The sequence below is a fragment of the Salvia miltiorrhiza genome, chromosome 1 (genome assembly GCF_028751815.1).
Source record: "Salvia miltiorrhiza cultivar Shanhuang (shh) chromosome 1, IMPLAD_Smil_shh, whole genome shotgun sequence".
In the NCBI taxonomy this organism is placed as follows: Eukaryota; Viridiplantae; Streptophyta; class Magnoliopsida; order Lamiales; family Lamiaceae; genus Salvia; species Salvia miltiorrhiza.
In genome coordinates, this window is record NC_080387.1 from 25,100,842 (window position 1) to 25,121,622 (window position 20,781).

The window sequence follows — 20,781 nt, forward strand, 5'->3', positions numbered from 1 at the left end:
GTCGATTCCACAGGGAGTTGGTGTAGTTGCGTCTCGTATCACAAACTCAAAAGAAAACTAAACCTGGTGGACATATACGTCCTGGACACAAGAGACTTTACTGTAGTCTCAACGGATTAAATTCAACTTGACTAGAAAATAGAAATAAACTAAAAACACTAACAAGATAAAATCAATAATAAAAGACAACATGGGCAGCACGTCGAATCCATGGATACTTACTCTATAGTTTTTTGGTCAAGATATTCACTACTATGTATGTCTATTAGTTATAAATCATCAATGGCATGTGCTCATAATTTCACTTGTCACATGCACTTCCATTATATGATAAATCTATCATTACTTGTGTTAAAAGGCAAGGGACATCCAATGCTAGAAAATCATCTTGACCAACCACACACAAGCAATTAAATGAAAAGGCATGTAGCCATATATAGACCTGATATTGACAATGGTAAACCGTAGTCTACACCAACCTCTCATGCTCGCGATACTCTCAAGGTACAAAGTGATCCTGCACACCCTCTAACCTTAATTTATTGATGATCTAATTCTACTCAATTAGTTAATGGCCCCTTAACTAATTAAACATTTTGGATTTAAGTCTAACACGCTAGGAACACATATGCAGTTAATTAAGCACACAACAACCTCACGATTTATAAGTTCACATCTGTTTCATCTTGGCCAACCCAAAACTTATAAACTTAATCGGACATAAAGTAAATTATGAAAACAATTATTAAATAAGACATGAAATACTAAAAAGCAAATTACTTAAATTGAAATTGGGCAAGCTCCAACGTTGTCGAATAAAAGCATAACAAACTAAAAGAACCAGCGTCTTACCCAAATTGGGATTTAACAGTAAATGTTGAAAATAAAGACTATTTGGCGATATGATGATTCTCGAATTCTGTGCACTAAAACATAAACAAGAGAAAAAGTATTTATAGAGGAATCTCGGAATAGGACTATATCCAGGTTCTGGCCCGGGTCAAGGCCCCCACCTATTCAGGTTCAACTAACCCACCCATTCAGATTCACACCTATTCCCATCAGGCCACTTCTACCTATAAATAGAGGCCCCTAGGATGTCAAAAATCATTCATTCGCACATATATTTCAGCATACTGTTTCGATTGTCTTTGAAACATCTACCTTTTTTTTTGATGAAATTACATTATAAATAATACAAACCACACACACACCCCACCTAGTGGTTATTGTGGCCGAGAGTATTCGAACCTGTGACCTCTTGGACAACAGACAACCACCCCAACCACTAGGCCGTCCCAAAGGGACTGAAACATCTACCTTTATATTCATATAGTTTGAGTCGTAGGGAAATACTCAGTCCCGAGTATCGAGTAATTCGTCGGAATGTCAAGCCGTGGTATGCAATGATTTGAGTTCATCAAAACTGTTGTATCTTAGAGACAATTATTATAGACCGCGTGCACCGTGGTGTGCAACAACTTGAATTCGTCAAAATAATTGTATATTGGGAACAATTGCTACAGACTGCGTGCACATTATAGTGGAACAATACTCCATCTGTCCCTGAAATAAGTTCATCTTTTTCCTTTTTGGGACGTCCCCTAAATAAGTTCCTCTTTCTTTCTTTCTATTTTTGGACAAGTAACTCCACCACTAATAATACTTTATTTATTCTTATTTTTCACTTTTTCACCACTCCAATACTAATTATAACACATTTTTCTCCACTATCAACACACTTTACTACTTTTCCTTAAAACTCGTATCGTCCCCAAAGAGGAACTTATTTCGGGGACGGAGGAAGTATTATTTTGTGAAGATAGTTTCCAACACTAGCCTCGGTTCATTCTTAACTTAATTATTATTTTTGTAATTTCATTTACAATGCTATATATTATTTCACTTTTATATATAAACCATAATTTTGTCCGTCCAAACTTATTCATAAAACAAAAATATAATTTGGCTCTTTTATTTTCAAAATCATGGATTCTTCCATAAACAATCATTTTTTAGTTCATAATTTTAATTATAAATTGGAATAAAAATTGCGTTATTTGTTGTTATTAATCCTTTGTTAACACAACTTTGACAATTTTGTAAGCTATACTTTTCTTTTCTTTTCTTTTCTTTTCTTTTTTCAGCCTAAATGTCGATGCTAGAGAGAAACACTTTCATGTGCCTGGAACTGAGTGCCAATATTTATTTAGAATCAACAACTTTAAAGCTAAGAGTCGTGTTGTCGTGGTAAATATATAAAATAAAGGAAAACGAAAAAATTAGTTGTGTTAAGCTCATATCTTGTGAGGTGGATGGATAATTTTCTGGGAGTAGTTTACTTTACACAAAAAAATATTTTATTGATGACTTTTTCTTCCCACCCGCATGGGATAATCTGTCTTTGTAGATCATTCCAACAATTAATCTTTCTTGAAAATTAAATAAGTCAAATATTAGGCTTTTGGAAATTAGATACATGTAATAGGCTCGTGCTATATGATATTTGAACGTGTAGTAGGGGCGTTAGAGAAGTTAGCAATCAATTATTAGACTTAATCTAAAGCTAGATTCAATCTTAAATTATACTTCCAAATCAATAATTGGGGCAAAAACGCAGTCTTTTTGCATAGTTAGTAGGGGACAGATGCATAAAATAGCCTTCTACCTACCTTGACTAATATACTAGGTTAGATTACATAATGAAATCCAACCCTAGTTTAATAACTGGTGTTGCTCCAAATTCAAAGTCACAAATCTCCAATTTTCTTTCTCAATGTTGCGCCTTATTCATACCGCAACTACGTTCCACTATACAACAATTATAAACGGACCCAAAAAAAGTACTTTTTGAGAGAGCTAAAATCCGATTTTTCTAACGACGAAATGTGTGAATATTTTCTTTCGAAATGTGAAAAGTTTTGGTTGGAGGTGCTTCAACTTACCCTAGCACCCTCCTGTGTTTTCCCATGTGTGCAACGTTTTATTTCAAAAAATAATAAATACTCTTTGGATAATAAAAAAGTACCCAAAAATTTGGGTGAGATCAATCTCACCTAAGAAGCGGGTCGGATCAAGGTTGGGGTGTGGGTCGGACAGGGTTCGTGAGCGGGTCTGGGCGCGAGTCCCAGCTGGCTAATGTTTATTTTTACTCACAATACCTTGTATTTTTCCTTTATTTGGTCAATTATTATTGTCGTAAAAAAAAGTAATTATTGATATGAAGAAAAGTAATGTTTCAATAGATATCATAATGTTAAAAAATAAAAAAACCATTAGATAAAAAACATTGTTCTTGGGAATCAAACCCATGCGCTACTGATGATTGGCAAAGAAAATTACCACTAGGCTAGCATGTATTATTTGTAAAATAGCCGATATATTTTATTTATACACTCTTGTGAGAATCGATCTCATCCATGAGACCGTTGAATTTAATGAAAACCCTGCGCTTAGCAGCATCGGCAGAGACCTATGTCATTCTATTCCCTTCGACATGGGCCATGAGAACGAAATTTCTCCTTATACCCCGCGAGAGTGGCGTTGACACCGGAAGAGGAGAGATCTTTTATGGGGAAGGCCTAGCCTACCTTACACTTTACTGAAAGCTTAGTAAGGAAGTCTTGACTGATTTACCGTTAAGTCTAATTCTCTAACAAAAACAAAGGGGCATAGGGGATAAGAGGGATAACTTTCATATCTAACTATGGCAGCTATGGGGCACGAAGGTTATAAGAAGAAGTGACGGAGAAGTCGTTTACTGATTAGCTGCTTGAACGTGGAAAGATGTTGACGATGTCACAAGAGACCAACTCAAAAAAGTGATATCGAAATACTTAAATTGATATATACATTATTACTTACTCACCCCATCCCATTAATTTTGTCGAACATAAAATAAAGAATGATTGTTTATGGCATAAAGTGGTGGTACCCCACTTATTTAATGAGGAGAGAGAAAAATGAAAATACACTAATGAGAAGTGGGGGACCAACATATTTCCTTTAGTAGTACAATTAGAACTCTAATTTATTTCTTTTATAAATTAAGATACTCTAAATAGGACAAATAAAAAAAATTGAAACATTATAAATAAAACGGAAGAAGTATTAACCAAAATATAAATTTAATACACTCGTCTCAGGCCATCACCGGCCTTGCCCTTTAATAGAGTTGAATGTTATTTTACATATTTAATTTACTTTAGTGTTACGTCAATTTTTAGTGTTGTTTTGAAGACAATTATAATTGAGAGCACTTTTGAAATAGTCATTTTGAAGAAGGAAATACAATATTTGGCCACTAATTGAAAAAATACAAAATCTGATCATTTATTACTCCACGTGTTAAGACTATTTTGCCTTTAATTGTGGCGAACCAGATTCGGGTCGGATTCGAGTTTGTGCGTCTACCGAAAAAAAAATCTAAGTATATGACACTAATAACACTAATATGGCCATAAGTATCATTCATGCAACACTACATAAGAGAGTATATGGCACTAATGACACTAATATGTCCATAAGTACCATTTGTGCAGCACACTAAATGGAGAATCAAAATCATAAATGATAATCTAAACCCTACGGGAAGTATTCAAATGGTCATATAAATGTACTCATCTAAATAATATCAGCACACATGTATATGACACTAATGGCACAATATGACCATAAGTATCATTCGTGCAACACTTAGTATATGACACTAATAATGTTATGTGTGTCTAAACCGTCCGCAAATCCGAATCTGGTCCGCCCTAATTAAGGGCAAAACAGTCCTAAAACGTAAAAAAAATGGTCAGATTTTGTGTTTTTTCAATTAGTGGCCAAATATTGTGTTTCCTTCTTTAAAATGGTCATGCGAGTATATTGTTTCATTATAATTTGGCACAGCGCTGTAGCTTGCACTATTTTTTTGGTTTTATTATTATTATTATTAAGTTTAATTTTTAATTAAAAATAAATAAATTAAATAGTACTCCTTTTATCTGTAATTTAATTAATTTATTATTATTTCTTATTTTTAATAAAATTATTTTACACAATTTTATAAAAAAGTACTCCCTCCGTCCCAGCTTTTAGTATCCAATTTTCTTTTTTTGGCCGTCCCACATTTTAGTATCCATTTCTATTTTTGGTAAAGGTAGGTGGGGCTCTTACTCCACTTTAATTATTTTAACTCTCACATAAAATGATGTGGGACCCTTTATTTCACTCACAACACATCAATCACTTTATTAAAACCTGTGTCGTTCTTAACTGGATATCAAAAGACGGGACGGAGGGAGTATTACTTTATTTTAAATATATTAATATTTTAATAAATGGGTGGGAGGAAGTATGATTTTAAAATTTCTTTTATAGTACAAAATTGTTGAAGGAAAAGAAAAGTGAGACGAGTATCTGAAAATGGAAGTAGAGTGGACGCGCGGAGTGTGGCTGAGTGGGCCATAAAGTGATGAGTCCCTGATTCTGTTGTGTCTCTTGGTGATATGAATGAATTAAAAGTGTGATACAGCGGAGATCTAGTGCATGAGCCTAGTCTAGAGAGAGAAAATGGAGTGAGAGAAAGAGAGAGACTGTAAAGCTCGAAAGACGAGGCGTGTCTCGAGCCCACCGCTGCATCTAATCTTGGTCTCTGTCTCAAACCACCGCCTGCATATATCCCGCGATTTCCTCCGCCGTACGTTTTTGTCCCCTTCTAACATCTCCTCCGCTTCCCACGCGCTCTCACTTTCATTCATTCTTCACTAATTTCTTTTCCTTTTCTTTCATCTCCACGCTATACTTCCTCTTTTTTGTTTTTATATAGAAAAAAAAAAAAAATTATAATCCCTCCCTCCTTTTCTCATATAACCTTTTTATTTTTATTTTTTTTACTGTGGATCATCGTTAAAATAACTTTCTATCTATTTTAACTTTTTTTTATTATGAATTGTCATTCAAATACACTTTCTATTTATTTTTACTTTTTATATTTTCATCACACTTAACACTAATTACTCCATGCGTCCCATTATTTATGCCTTCTATTTTATTTAGGGCTGTTCCAAATTAAATAGCCTAATTCTATTTTAAGTAATAATTTTACACTATAAATAATATGGACTCACATACTTTTACACACTTTTATATTACAATCTTCCTTTTTTAATCTCTATGTCAAAACAATATGTGTCATAAATAATAAGACAGAGTACTATTTTCAATATACTCAATAACTTTATCTTAAAACTCGTATTCCTTCATCTTAAAAACATATTCTCTCCGTCCACGAAATAAATACTTATTTGTGGGTGGCACGAATTTTAAAAATTAATTAAATGTGTGAGTGAAATAAGGGATCCATTTTTATTGTGAGTGGATTGTTACATTTATCAAAATAAAAAAATGAATACTCATTTGATTAATAGATTAAAAAAAATATGAGTACAGAAAGAATATTTTGAGAACTGGATGGAGTATTTCTTAACTTCATTGGCTAGTGGAACTTGAATTTCGATTACTGTAAAATGAATTAGTGAAAGCATATTGTAAATCTTCGACAAGTTTCTTCGTTAATATTTTTGAAAAAATAAACCATCATTAGGAAGAAAGTTTTGAAAACGAGTATTGATTTTTGATTCAGTGCCTCTAGCTAACATGTGGGCAATCCAATTGGGTTATGTCATATCATACACAAGCTGCTACTAGACAAGTTTCTTTATCTTTTTTTAAAGAGTACTTGACAAGTTATTTACTTGGCCGAAAATACTCTTGGAATTCTCCACAATAAAGCCAACGACAGTCAGATTTCAAGAACAGATAAACCAAAATATTTTGATCATCTCATTGCGTAGTCATGTGAAAAAAATATACACAAATACTTATGTAGGACGATTCAATCGATCGAGAGTGGTTGATTGATTAAATATTTAGATTTAATAATAATAATAATAATAATAATTTGTCCGTAAATTATTATTTCATTCATTCGTAATAAATATAGTCTTTTTGCAATTATCCTCCATTCATAATAAGTGTAATTTTTTTATTTTAAGATATAGTTCATTCGTCCCATAAGAATACGCATTATTTTTTATTTTAGGACATCCACAAGGGTGTACATTTGTTATTTTTGGACACTAACTCATCTTATTTTATAATGAATCACTTTCTTCACTCCTTTTTTTTTTTGATCAAGAAAAGAAACTCATCCAACATTTTATTAAACATGTGCCACCAAAACTGATGCACACTCTTGTGGGACGGATGTAGTATATATCTTTATACTCTTATCTCATTTAAATACCATATTTACAAAAATTTCATTCAAAAATCATTTATTTTCTCCGTCTCATTTTAATAGGCTTATTGTTTTGAGCACGTAGATTAAGAAACTTACTTTTTAGAAGAAAAATTGTATGATCCACACCGATTAAGTACATTTTCTTTACTCAAAATGAAAAACGAGCATATTCTAGTAGGACGTCTTAAAATAAAAAACGAGCCTATTAGAGTGGGATGAAGGGAGTATTAATTAACTAACAAATCAACTTTAGTAGGTCACATTAGAGGAGATTTGATGGCGGTTTTGTACGACTTCCACTCGAACGGTAAACTTGTCAGAGGAAGTAATTCCTCTTTCGTGGTTCTAATTCCTAAGAAGGACTCGGCTTCGGAATTGCGCGATTTCAGACCAATTTCCCTTGTTAACTGTCTTTATAAAGTCATTGCCAAAGTTCTTGCCGGTAGAATCAAATGTGTTCTCAAGAGTATCATCTCCGATTCCCAAAGCGCTTTCGTGGAGGGCAGGTTCATTCTCGATGGTGTGGTTGTTCTTAACGAGGTGATTGAGTTTGCTAAACTAAAAAGAAAAGGTCTCCTTCTCTTCAAAGCCGACTTCGCGAAGGCATACGACACGATCGAATGGGATTTTTTGGACGATATGCTTCAGTTGATGAATTTCAGCCCACTTTGGAGAAAATGGATCAATGAATGCCTACGTTCGGCAACCACAAATGTTCTCGTCAATGGAAGCCCGACAGGGGAATTCAATCTCGAACGTGGCATTAGACAAGGAGACCCGCTGTCCCCGTTTCTGTTTTTGGTTGTGGCCGAGGGGCTTCATATCCTAACTCAAAGAGCAATTCAGAGGGGTCTGATGGAACCGTGTAAACTGGGAACAGACGAGCTTTCCGTTTCACATCTTCAATATGCGGACGACACCATTTTCTTGGTATCGGAGAAGGCGGAGAATGCTTGGGCTATCAGATGTATTCTGAAGGTGTTCGAGGTGCTGTCGGGATTGGTTGTGAACTTTGACAAAAGCTCGATTACGGGAGTAAATATCGAGGATTCTGTGAAAGTATCCCTGGCAGAGGTCCTTAATTGTCGAGTGAGCGACTTGCCTTTTTCTTATCTTGGTATCAGCGTGGGAGGACAACTCTCAAGGGCAGCAAACTGGACTTACGTTGTGGAGAAGCTGAAGAAGCGGATTAGCGGGTGGAAAAATAAGAAGATCTCATTTGCTGGAAGAATTACCCTCATCCGCTCGGTACTTCTCTCTGTCCCTATTTACCATCTAGCTTTTGCTAAAATTCCGAAGAAAATTCTATCTGAAATCCGTTCTATGATGTGTAAGTTTCTCTGGGGGGGTGATATTGACGCGAAAAAAATTTGTTGGATTAAATGGGAGGAGTTGTGCCGAGAGCGAAAGGAGGGAGGGTGCGGTATTAGAAATTTGGAGTGGTTTAACTTGGCGCTTTTGGCAAAATGGTTGTGGAGATTCATCTCCGAGAATGATGCTCTGTGGGCACGTGTGGTTCGGGCTTGCCATGGGAAAATTGAATGGGATGATGGTGGATTTCGAACAGTTGGGAGACAGAGAGCAGGTTGGTGGAGTAACATTTTGAGGATTAGTTGGGGACCGGATGGATCCTGGTTCAGAGATAACTCGGTCCAGGAGGTTGGAGATGGAGCCTCGTTTTCCTTTTGGAAACACTGCTGGATTGGGGGAGCTAGACTGCCGGACGTGTACCCGAGATTATACCGATTCAGCAGCAACCAGGAGGGGACGATCTCAAGTATGGGGGAATGGACGGAGGATGAATGGGTTTGGAATTTTGGATGGTGTCGTGATTTGTTGGATAGAGAGAAAGAACAGGTTCAGCAGATGCTTACTGTCATTAATCAAGTGAGCCTCACTGATGGGAGGAAAGATAAGTGGAGGTGGAAAGTATCAAATGAGGGAGAGTATTCTGTTAAAACAGCGTACAGGTCTCTGTACCTACAGCGCGGACCCTCACAGCTGACCGGGAATAAAGAAGAGCTCGCTACCATTTGGAGAGCACCGACACCTCCCAAAGTCATCACAACGGCATGGAGAGTGTTGAAAGGAAAAATGCCTTCGTGCGACAATCTTTTGAAAAGAAATATCGTCATCCAACCTTTGGAGTCGCTGTGCGTCTTCTGTAAGACGGAGGTCGAGACAACAGATCACGTTTTCTTCAAATGTAAATGTTCTGCAGCGATTTGGACCGATGTTGTCCTCTGGATCGGAAAGCAAACTGCGCTCCATTGCAAGGTGAGAGATCACTTTAATGCTTTCATTAATCTGGGAGGAAAGAAAGAAAGACGTGCGTTGCTTGGTGTGTGGGCTGGTGTGATCTGGGTTCTGTGGAAGAACAGAAATGAGTGTAAATTCCAACAAGGAGAATGGAACAAGACCCGTGCTGTTACCGAACTCAAATCGCGCGTGTGGAGTTGGATGAATGTTCATAATATTCCGAAAACTCCAAGTGATTTCAGGAGTTGGTTTATTGCAGCAACTTTCAGCTGCTAACCTTCTGCTGAGTTGCTTCTTTTGTTTCTTTTGGTGTGTAATACTTTCGGTACTACTGGTACCGTTTTTTATCAATTAATTATCTTTTGCCTGCTAAAAAAAAAAACTTTAGTAGGTCACTTTCTCCATTTTATATGCATCTCTTAATATTTTTTAACACTCGTGTCATTCCATCCACACCACACCTATTGTGGACAGAGATAGTAATATTTTACAACTTCTTATATACATTTTGATTCATTAGATTGTTTTGTGTAAATTTATTACTCCCTCCGTCCCATTGATAATGACTTACTTTTGTTTTTCTTCTGTCTCATTGATAATGGCATGTTCCGAAAAATTTAAACCACATTTTCTCACAAAAAGTTGTGGGTTTCATTATTTTCTATTATTTTTATCCTTTAATCACTTTTTTTTAATAGCCATGACAAACAGTAATGAGTCATTATCAATGGGACATAGGGAGTTAAAAGAATTTAGTTACTTAAATTATAACATGTAAATTGTGTAAAATGTATGAATAATATTAACATGAATGTTAAAATATTCAAGCTAACACTAAGAAAAAGTTTAATAACATATATTCTCTCCGTCCATAAAAAGCATGACACTTTTGTCATTTTTGGTGTCAATCAAAGTATGACATTTTTCTTTTTAGAATATGGTTCCACATCTTTTCTTATCTTTCGTCCTTACAAATGCCTCTTATTTACAAAAAAATCATCCTTAATTCAATTCAACCACGCATTGCATACAATTGTGGGATTATTTCTCTACTATATAAAAATTCTCATCCATTTATTAAAACTTGTGTCCACCAAAAATGGTGGGCGGAGGAAGTATAATACTTATTCACGAGTTATATAAAATACAATTTGTGTGTTTATCGAGGTTAAATCAATTGTGTTTAACAACATTGCATATTATAATACTAAGATCTCGTGGTGTTGAACATTTACAAATTGGCTATCTAAGATTGAAACATCTATCTTCAAACTACAACCAAAATGTTGTTCTAACACTAAAAAATAATGAAATAACCAAAAGACTAAACAAACTAAACAGACTGCTTTGTTCCATTAACGCTTTAGTTTTTTTTTTTTTATCAGGAAATGGACTTTATTAAAAAGCACCCAAGAGGTACCAGAAGTACCAGAGGGTCAAGAGGGCAACATACAAAGGAAAAGGAAAAGGAAAATACAAACACAACCAAAACAAAAAACTAACCAAGCAGACAACACCAGGCGAAGCAGACCAGCAAATCGAAAAGTTCAAGCCAAGATTCTAATCTCAGTAACCCACGTCCTAAAGTCGATGCAGAAATTCGGCATTTTGTAAGCCAAGATCCACCCCCACACACGTGATTTTATCTCTGCCGTCAGCTTCTCCTTATTCCACGTTCCTTGGTTAAATCTGCAATTGTTCCTCCCGTTCCAAATTGACCAAATAGTACACAACCAAACAGCGATGAGAAGAGCTGAGTCAGTTTTTTTACCAAGATTTGAAAAGGCGAGAAAATTCTCTTTGGCCTTAACGGGCAAAGCTGATTCAAACCCAAGCCACTGCAGTAGGTTCCACCAAATTTCGTCAGATTTTTGGCACTTGAAGAAGAGATGCTCCATCGTCTCGGTCTGTTCCTTGCAGAGCACACATTCTGAATCCGGAACTGAAATGATCACCTGTCTTCGGATCAGGTTTTCACATGTGGCAAGCCTTCCTTTCAACACTCTCCAAGCAGTTGTTTTTACCTTGAAAGGCGCCGGAGCTTTCCACATCTCGAGAAGGTCAATACCCACCGCACCTTGAGGAGTGGAGACAGCAAACTCTCGAATCTTGTTGTACGCCGATTTGACCGTGAACACACTGTTATTCGACGCCGTCCACCTCCAGCCATCTTCTTTTCCTGCTAAGATTTCAACATTGGAGAGGATTGCTAGGAGGTTAGAAGAACAATCTTGCTCTCTCCCCCTCAAGTCTCTATTCCAACCTAACTTCCATTCCCAAACACCATCAACCCAGTCACCCATACTCTTAATAGAGCCCCCTTGATTGTCACTGATTCTAAAAAGCCTTGGAAAAAGATCTCTCAGACTTTTCGCTCCAACCCAAATCTAATTCCAGAAGGAGAAAGACGCCCCCTCTCCAACTTGTGGTTTCAGAAAATCCCTCAACCACGCCCCTTTGTCCCCCCAGCTCAACTTCAAAACTTTCTTCCACCACCCCGGTCTCAGCAGCCTGTTCCCTTCTAATCTGAACCCGTCTTTATCCCAACTCAGATCACCCTTACAAGCCCTAACAGCCCGCACCCACAACGAGTTTCCCTCCGTGAGAAATCTCCAAATCCATTTGGCCATAAGGGCCTTGTTGAAGCTTTCAAGATCCTTCAATCCGAGCCCCCCTTGTTTAAGATCAGAGCATAATTCCTCCCACTTGACCCAATGGATTCTCCTTTCCCCTTGCTCCCCCCCCAAAGAAAGTTACAGACGATCGAACGCAGCTGAGAAACCACAGATTTATTGATGATGGAGAACGACATTTGGTAAATCGGGATGGAGGTAAGAATAGAGCGAATTAAGGTTACCCGCCCAGCAAAGGAGATATTCCTATAATTCCACTTTGCAATCCTCCTCTTGACTTTGTCCACAAGATAATTCCATTCCACCGCACGAGACAAACTTTTCCCAATCCTGATGCCAAGGTAATTAATCGGCGTCTCCCCCACTTGGCACTTGAGAGTTTTTGCCAGATCTCTACACACGGACTCTGTAATTCCAACACCCACGATGAAACTTTTGTCGAAGTTGACGGACAGGCCCGAAAGAAGTTCAAACAACTTAAGAACACATTTAATAGCCCAAGCATTTTCTCTCTTCTCGGTGACGACAAACATAGTGTCATCGGCATATTGCAAATGAGAAATCCTAACCTCGTCTTTACCGATAGAGACCGGCTCAAGGCTTCCTTTATGAATAGCTCTTTCCACTAGAAGATTAAGGCCTTCCGCCACAATGAGAAACAGGAAAGGTGAAAGCGGATCACCTTGTCTAAGGCCTCTCTCCAACCGAAACTCGCCCGAGGGACTACCATTGACCAAGACGTTAGCGGAAGCCGAGCTGAGACAACCTGAGATCCAACTTCTCCATTTGAAGCCAAAATTCATATGTTCGAGCATGGTGTTCAAAAAAGTCCAGTCAACAGTATCATAAGCTCTTGCAAAATCGACTTTAAACAGAGCCACTCATTTCTTCTTCTTGATAGTGTCTTCTATGATCTCATTGAGCACGATGACTCCATCAAGAATGTATCTTCCTCCTACAAAAGCGCTCTGGCAGTCGGCAATAATGAGGTGCATTACCTGTTTCAATCTCGAAGCAAGAACTTTGGAGATCACCTTATACATGCAGTTAATGAGGGAAATTGGCCGGAAATCCTTCAAAACAGCGGCGCCTTCTTTCTTCGGAATCAGGGCAATAAAGGAGGGGTTACTGCCTTTTGCGAGTTTCCCGTCGGAATGGAATTCTCTCAAAACCTCCAAAAGATCATCTTTAATGGTCGCCCAACATTTTTTGAAGAAATTAAAATTGAACCCATCAGGCCCGGGACTTTTCCCTCCTTCGCAGTTCCACACCGCTGATCTAACCTCGTCTTCAGTGAACGGTATCTCAAGCCAAGCTTTCCAGTTCTCCGGTAGTTTTTTATGCACAAAATCTGCTGGGAGAATAAGCCGCACTCGGTTTCTTCCACGAAATTGGGCTTTCACCACTTGCTTAACTTCTTGTGGATCATCAACCCATCTATCCCCGACTGCCAGACCAGCCAACTCGTTTTTGAGTCTTCTTCCATTGATGACTTTATGGAAGAAACCGCTATTGACATCCCCGTCTTGAATCCAGCGAAGTCTTGATTTTTGGGACATGAGGCTTTCTCTGTTATTCATTTGGATGCACAGCTTAGCTGAAGCTTCGTTCCTCTTAATAATCTCATCTTCCTCCAATCCCAACGTATCATCCAGCGCATCTGTTTAGCCCTATTTTGTGATGAATTTGTGGGTGTTTACATCTCATATTGACTTTTATTTTGGTCTCTTTCACTCAAGAGTTGATTGATTTGAGCTGTTGTGCTAATTTTGTTGTCTCAGGATTTTATGCTCAAATTGATTGATATCTGAACAAAAATAAAGTCAGGATTTAGTTGAATGGTCTGAAGAATAATCGAAGTTCATCTCGATACGAGTTCGTAGGTGAAAACGGATCTAAAATCCGACTTCAAATGAGGGAGAACGGACCAAAACAAAAACGCTGCGCATTGCAGTGGCCGGCGCCCGCCGTGTCCATTCTGCGAAGGGCATAGGCGGCGGCGCCGCCGGGCGGCGGCCGCCGCCCGGGCGGCCATGGCCGCCTGCGCGGTCTGCCAGTTACGTTTTTGAGGGTTTAAAACCCATTTTTTAGGGTTTTGGGCGCCCATTCTCGACCCATCCAGCCTCCAACTGTATTTTCACTTTATTTTCTTAGAGTTTTGGTAGGGAGAAACACATTAGAAACTCTCGGATTACGCTAAATCGTCGTTTCCTTTAATCAATTGTAAGTTCTATCTATTGATTTACCGAATTCTATGAGCTTTCTTGGGAGTTCTTTTCCTAGATAATTGAACACGTTTACTTCATGATATTTAGTATTGATTTATGCTTTGTTAATCTTATTGCCTAGTTAGTTTAGTTAGATCGTTGGTTGATTTGTTTCCGTAATTCTCCGTTGAATTTGTGTTGCTTTTCTTTACAAGTTCTTTAGGATTAATGATGGCTAATGCTTTCCCTTAGTTGAATGCTTGTTCTTTAATCTCGCCTAGATAATCGTTGCCTATGGTTGTTGATTTTATTATTGCTTTCTTGATTGCTAGTTTAGAACCCTAGGTTATTGGCTTCCCTGCGTTCTTAATCTGCTTCCTATCTTTCGCCTAGATAGATTTATATGCTTTCTGTTGATTCTGCATTAGATAATTTACAAGCTTTATTTAATTACGCCTAGATTTAAAGAGAGAGTGTCAGACCCAATCTACCCGATTAGAGTGTTTAGGTTTCCTTTCTGTTTCCTGTGAGTAGCACAATTGAAGCCCTGCTAAGCCTTCCTTGAGAGACGACTTGAGTCACCTTACCGCCCTAGGACGACCTCGTATAAATTCGAGTCCATCCGCTAGGTGTTTTTGGATGAGTCAAATTTTGGCGCCGTTGCCGGGGAAGGTTTTAGGCATTTGATTGTGTTGCATTATTTTTCGTGTTTATTTTTGTTTATTTCTTTTGACTCGGTTATTTTTTTTTCTCCCTCCGGTGCGTTTGATTTGGTTTGCTAGTGTTGTGTATGCAAGGTCGTCGTAGCTTGAAGAGAAAGCTAGTGCCTTACTTTGACAACATTCACCGACCTCGTGAGGTCCTTTCAAGCCTGGAGGAGGAGTCCGAGTCCAGTTCGAGGAACCCTGTGGAATCACAGTTTCAAGAGGAAAACTGTGAAGAGAGAATTGCTTCCAATCCCATCCTGGAAGCCGTTGAGGAGACGCTTTCAAAGCACTCTGAAGGAGAAGAAGAAGAAGAAGCTCGGCCCAATCCTGACCAAGAAGCAATGGCGGAGCAGAATGTCCAGTACATGGGAGATTTTTCCAGGCCAGTTATTGGGACCACTAGCACTTCTGCGATAGTGCTTCCCACGGCGGTCCGGAATTATAATCTGAAGCCCAATGATTCAAACCTGCTGCCGCTCTTTTATGGGATGCCCAGTGAGGACGCCTTGCAGTTCATCCGTGATTTCTGCACCCAAGTGCAGACCTTCCCACTGCTGGAACTCACCGAGGATCAGTTGAGACTCAAGTGCTTACCCTACGCACTCAAGGACCGGGCGAGAACGTGGTTACTGTCCCTACCGCCGAACTCCATCACCACATGGGGAGAGGCAAGTGAGAAGTTCATGCTCAAGTACTACCCTAATCACAAGACTCAAGAGATTAGGAGCCAAATAATGAACTTCATGCAAGGAGCTGACGAGCCTTTCCACGAGGCTTGGGAGAGATTCCAAGAGCTCCTCCGCCAGTGCCCACAGCACCAGTTAGCACCCGTCATGTTGATGCAGTTCTTCTATGACGGATTGATTCAGACGGCACAGTTTATGGTGGACAGTACAGCAGGGGGCAACATTGCCCGGAAGACAGCTGATGAGCTCAAGGAGATTTTCAACACACTTGCAGCGAGTTCTCAACAGAAATCAGCTAGAGGAAGGAGGGTTGAAGCCAATGCAGTAGCTCCCAACAATGAGCTTCAGAAGCAAGTAGCAGAATTGATGAGGCAAGTTCAACACCTCAAGATGAACCAGGCAGAAGCCCCACTAGTTCACGCGCCACCAGCAGAAGGATGTGGAATATGTGGCGATTTTGGTCATGGAACCAACGCGTGCCATCGCATGGGGGGATTCACACCTGAAGGAGAAGCAGAGGTCTATGCTGCTCAGAGCTATCCGGGGAGGCCTCAATTTGAACAGAGGCCTATCTTTAATCAAGGGCAACAAAGCTCCAATTCGGGTTGGAGAGCTCAGCAGCAGAACTACACTCAAGCTTATCAGCAGCAGCAGCCCCCGCAGTATCAGCAGTATCAACAGTTCCCTATGCAACAAGGGAATTTTCAGCAGCAGCAGCAATACCAGAATGCCTCCCAACAGTGTCAGAAGCAAGCTCAACCGAAGAAGCCGTCTCTCGAGGACACCATGCAGTCCTTCATGGAGATGACCAAACAGAACATGGAGTCTCAGAGTGCTACCATCAAGCGCCTCGAGACTACAGTTGGGCAACTTACAGGAGCCCTAAATCAGCTGCAGCAAGAGCAGCCAACTGGGAAGTTCCTAAACCAGGACAAACAGCCGCGTCAAGCTCATGCCGTGGCGGTAATCAAGGAAACTACCCCAATAACCACGGGGAAATGGAGAAGCAGAACCGTGCAAGCAATCAAGGCAACCCAATGCCCCAGTGAGCCACTGCCACCTGTCACTGTTGCACCAGACCAACTACCACTCAAGCAAGGAGATCCAGGTAGCTTTATCGTTGATATTAGCTTAGGAGGGGTTGAAAAGGTATTGGGAATGCTTGATTTGGGCGCGGCAGTCAATTTGATGCCACTTGATATTTTTGAGAGGTTGGGAAATAAAGAGCTGAAATGCACGAACATTAAGATAGAACTAGCTGACGACTCCATTAGCAGCCCACGAGGCCTTGTCGAGGATGTTGAGGTAGTCGTGAGGGGGATTAGTGTTTTAGCTGACTTTGTTGTACTTGATGTGGGAAAAGGGATTAGAGGCGAGAATGGGCATCTCGTGCTACTTGGCCGACCTTTTATGGCTACCACCCATACTCGCATCGATGTGGGTACGGAAACTGTAAGTATGGTAGGGGCAGGTAGAGCGGTAACATTCTCAGTTTTTGATAAAAAACCTACTACCCCCACTTCCTTAATTCAAATCTGCTATTATGTTGAAACATTTGATGCTTTGGATGAGGATTGTATTGTGCAGGAATTCCTTAATAAGTTTCAGGAGGAAGACGAGATTGTGGAGGAATTCCTTGCTACCTTGCAGGATGAAGCTGACATTGAGCAGGAATCTCTGGATAAGCTGCACGAGGAAGGTGATATTGAGCAAGGCTTTCTGTGTGCCTTGCTCCTAGAAGAGAAGCTTGATGAGGTTGGGTCATTCAATCTCGTGGGATGTGTGGATAGAGGGCCATCCCAGGATACGAGCATGGAGGACTCATTTGGAGGACCCGCAGCTGCAATTCAAGAAGATGTGTTTACAAGGGCGCTAAGGCAGCTGGAGCTTCAATCGGATTTTGGTTAAGGGGTTCTCTTAGTCGGGCTGGCGACTTAAAAACTAGCGCTGCATGGGAGGCAACCCATGTTTTCTTGCTTTTTCTTGTTTCGTTTTTCTTTCATTTTGTTTGTGTTGTGTTTTGTTGCTTCTGCTGTTTGGTGCAGGTTGTTGCGTTGGAGACTGCTTGTTCTATGGATGAGAGAGAGGCAGACATCGTGGGACACTACAGACTCACCACTGGATCGGTATTTAGGGAAGTTTCCTCTTTCACCTCTCTTTTTGTTTGCACTGAGGACAGTGCCAGATTTTAAGTGTGGGAGGGGGTGTTTGTTGGTAGTTGTGAATCCTGTGGGTGTCTTTTTGTTGTGTTCTTGGGCTTTCTTGTGTGGGGCGAATGGTCCCCTTGTCTTGATTTCATGTTTGTTTTAAAGTACACATCGCATGTTGATGGTGGTTCACTAGCGATTCTGGTTTGTGATTTGTGTTGATTGTTGTCCTTGTCTCTTGTGATAGATATGTTCCCAGTGTGGTGTAATTAGTTTAATGTTTGGATACAACACCCTGATGAGCAACTCTTGACGTGATTTGTCTGGTAGATGCTAGGGGGAGTGTTTTCATTGCAATTTCCTAATATCTTTCTCTGTGTTGAAATGTTTTGTTGGTTGTTGAGTACTTGATAGCTCTGGGTCTCTGCTCCTCTAATAGTATCGTTATGAGCATGGGAAACCACACGAGAATGTTTTGGACCACCTCCAAAAATGTCAATCTCGTGAAATATGGCCTATCTATTAAGAGCAAAAATAACTTGACCCCAGAAAAGAGAGTGAAATGTGAAAAGATGAAAGAATGTGAAAAAGGAACGAGATATGATTATAAAGGAAATTGCATTAGGAAATTCACCCCTAGCGGAGAATTGGGTCTGATCGGATTGAGTTGTATCATCTTGTTGTTGCATTTTAAACCTTAGCTTTGAACACTTGATTGGGAACATAGATATCTAGAAAGACTTGGATTTGTTGGTGTTTTGCTTGGTGAGTAGAATCGCTTGTGGATTTCCATTTAATGTTGTGATTGTTGCTTGAGGACAAGCAAGGAATTAAGTGTGGGGGGGTTGTTTAGCCCTATTTTGTGATGAATTTGTGGGTGTTTACATCTCATATTGACTTTTATTTTGGTCTCTTTCACTCAAGAGTTGATTGATTTGAGCTGTTGTGCTAATTTTGTTGTCTCAGGATTTTATGCTCAAATTGATTGATATCTGGACAAAAATAAAGTCAGGATTTAGTTGAATGGTCTGAAGAAGAATCGAAGTTCATCTCGATACGAGTTCGTAGGCGAATACGGATCTAAAATCCGACTTGAAACGAGGGAGAACGGACCAAAACAAAAACGCTGCGCATTGCAGTGGCCGGCGCCCGCCGTGTCCATTCTGCGAAGGGCATAGGCGGCGGCGCCGCCGGGCGGCCATGGCCGCCTGCGCGGTCTGCCAGTTACGTTTTTGAGGGTTTAAAACCCATTTTTTAGGGTTTTGGGCGCCCATTCTCGACCCATCCAGCCTCCAACTGTATTTTCACTTTATTTTCTTAGAGTTTTGGTAGGGAGAAACACATTAGAAACTCTCGGATTACGCTAGATCGTCGTTTCCTTTAATCAATTGTAAGTTCTATCTATTGATTTACCGAATTCTATGAGCTTTCTTGGGAGTTCTTTTCCTAGATAATTGAACACGTTTACTTCATGATATTTAGTATTGATTTATGCTTTGTTAATCTTATTGCCTAGTTAGTTTAGTTAGATCGTTGGTTGATTTGTTTCCGTAATTCTCCGTTGAATTTGTGTTAATTTTATTTACAAGTTCTTTAGGATTAATGATGGCTAATGCTTTCCCTTAGTTGAATGCTTGTTCTTTAATCTCGCCTAGATAATCGTTGCCTATGGTTGTTGATTTTATTATTGCTTTCTTGATTGCTAGTTTAGAACCCTAGGTTATTGGCTTCCCTGCGTTCTTAATCTGCTTCCTATCTTTCGCCTAGATAGATTTATATGCTTTCTGTTGATTCTGCATTAGATAATTTACAAGCTTTATTTAATTACGCCTAGATTTAAAGAGAGAGTGTCAGACCCAATCTACCCGATTAGAGTGTTTAGGTTTCCTTTCTGTTTCCTGTGAGTAGCACAATTGAAGCCCTGCTAAGCCTTCCTTGAGAGACGACTTGAGTCACCTTACCGCCCTAGGACGACCTCGTATAAATTCGAGTCCATCCGCTAGGTGTTTTTGGATGAGTCAAATTTTGGCGCCGTTGCCGGGGAAGGTTTTAGGCATTTGATTGTGTTGCATTGTTTTTCGTGTTTATTTTTGTTTATTTCTTTTGACTCGGTTATTTTTTTTTTCTCCCTCCGGTGCGTTTGATTTGGTTTGCTAGTGTTGTGTATGCAAGGTCGTCGTAGCTTGAAGAGAAAGCTAGTGCCTTACTTTGACAACATTCACCGACCTCGTGATGTCCTTTCAAGCCTGGAGGAGGAGTCCGAGTCCAGTTCGAGGAACCCTGTGGAATCACAGTTTCAAGAGGAAAACTATGAAGAGAGAATTGCTTCCAAGAGGCCAACCACTTATCGTTCACCAAGAATCTATCGAGCTTTGATTTACATCGCCCGTTAGGTTGATACCAAGTAAAGCTCCTTCCTTGCAGTCGAATTTCCACCAAACCATTGCACTTGATGAAATCTTCAAAAGCTTGGAGATCCCTTGGTGAAAATTGAGAGCTCCTTCCCACCCTTTCCGATTCAGCTCTAATAGAGTTGAAGTCCCCAGCCACACAAACACAAACATCTCTATTTTGGTTCACCACCAAGCCTAATTGATCCCAGAGATCTTCTCTTTCTTTCAAATTCTGCGGAGCGTAAACATTAATCAGACAACACATTTGATTACCTGAAATCCACTTACCATTCACAATGACTGCTCCTGGGATATCCCAATGACTTGACTCTGAAAAAGCCGACGGGTTCCAGATGGTGAGAATTCCTCCAATCCTTCCTTCAGCATGACGACTTGCGTAACCGAAAGCCTCAGACCCCCAGATGTTTTTGAGGTCAAGAACAGATAGGTTTTCCAAT

At 39.6% G+C, this 20,781-nt stretch overlaps 1 protein-coding gene across 1 annotated transcript; it reads right to left on the reverse strand.

Annotated features, from left to right (window-relative positions):
* Positions 1–11,097: 11,097 nt before the first annotated feature.
* Positions 11,098–11,853, reverse strand: LOC131005012 (uncharacterized). Its single transcript, XM_057931797.1, has one exon. The coding sequence runs from the start codon at positions 11,851–11,853 to the stop codon at positions 11,098–11,100; it is 756 nt and encodes a 251-aa protein (XP_057787780.1).
* Positions 11,854–20,781: the final 8,928 nt, after the last annotated feature.

Bases quoted from the DNA above. Each gene is read 5' to 3' on its own strand.
- LOC131005012 (XM_057931797.1), bottom strand. From the start codon at position 11,853: ATGGGTGACTGGGTTGATGGTGTTTGGGAATGGAAGTTAGGTTGGAAT.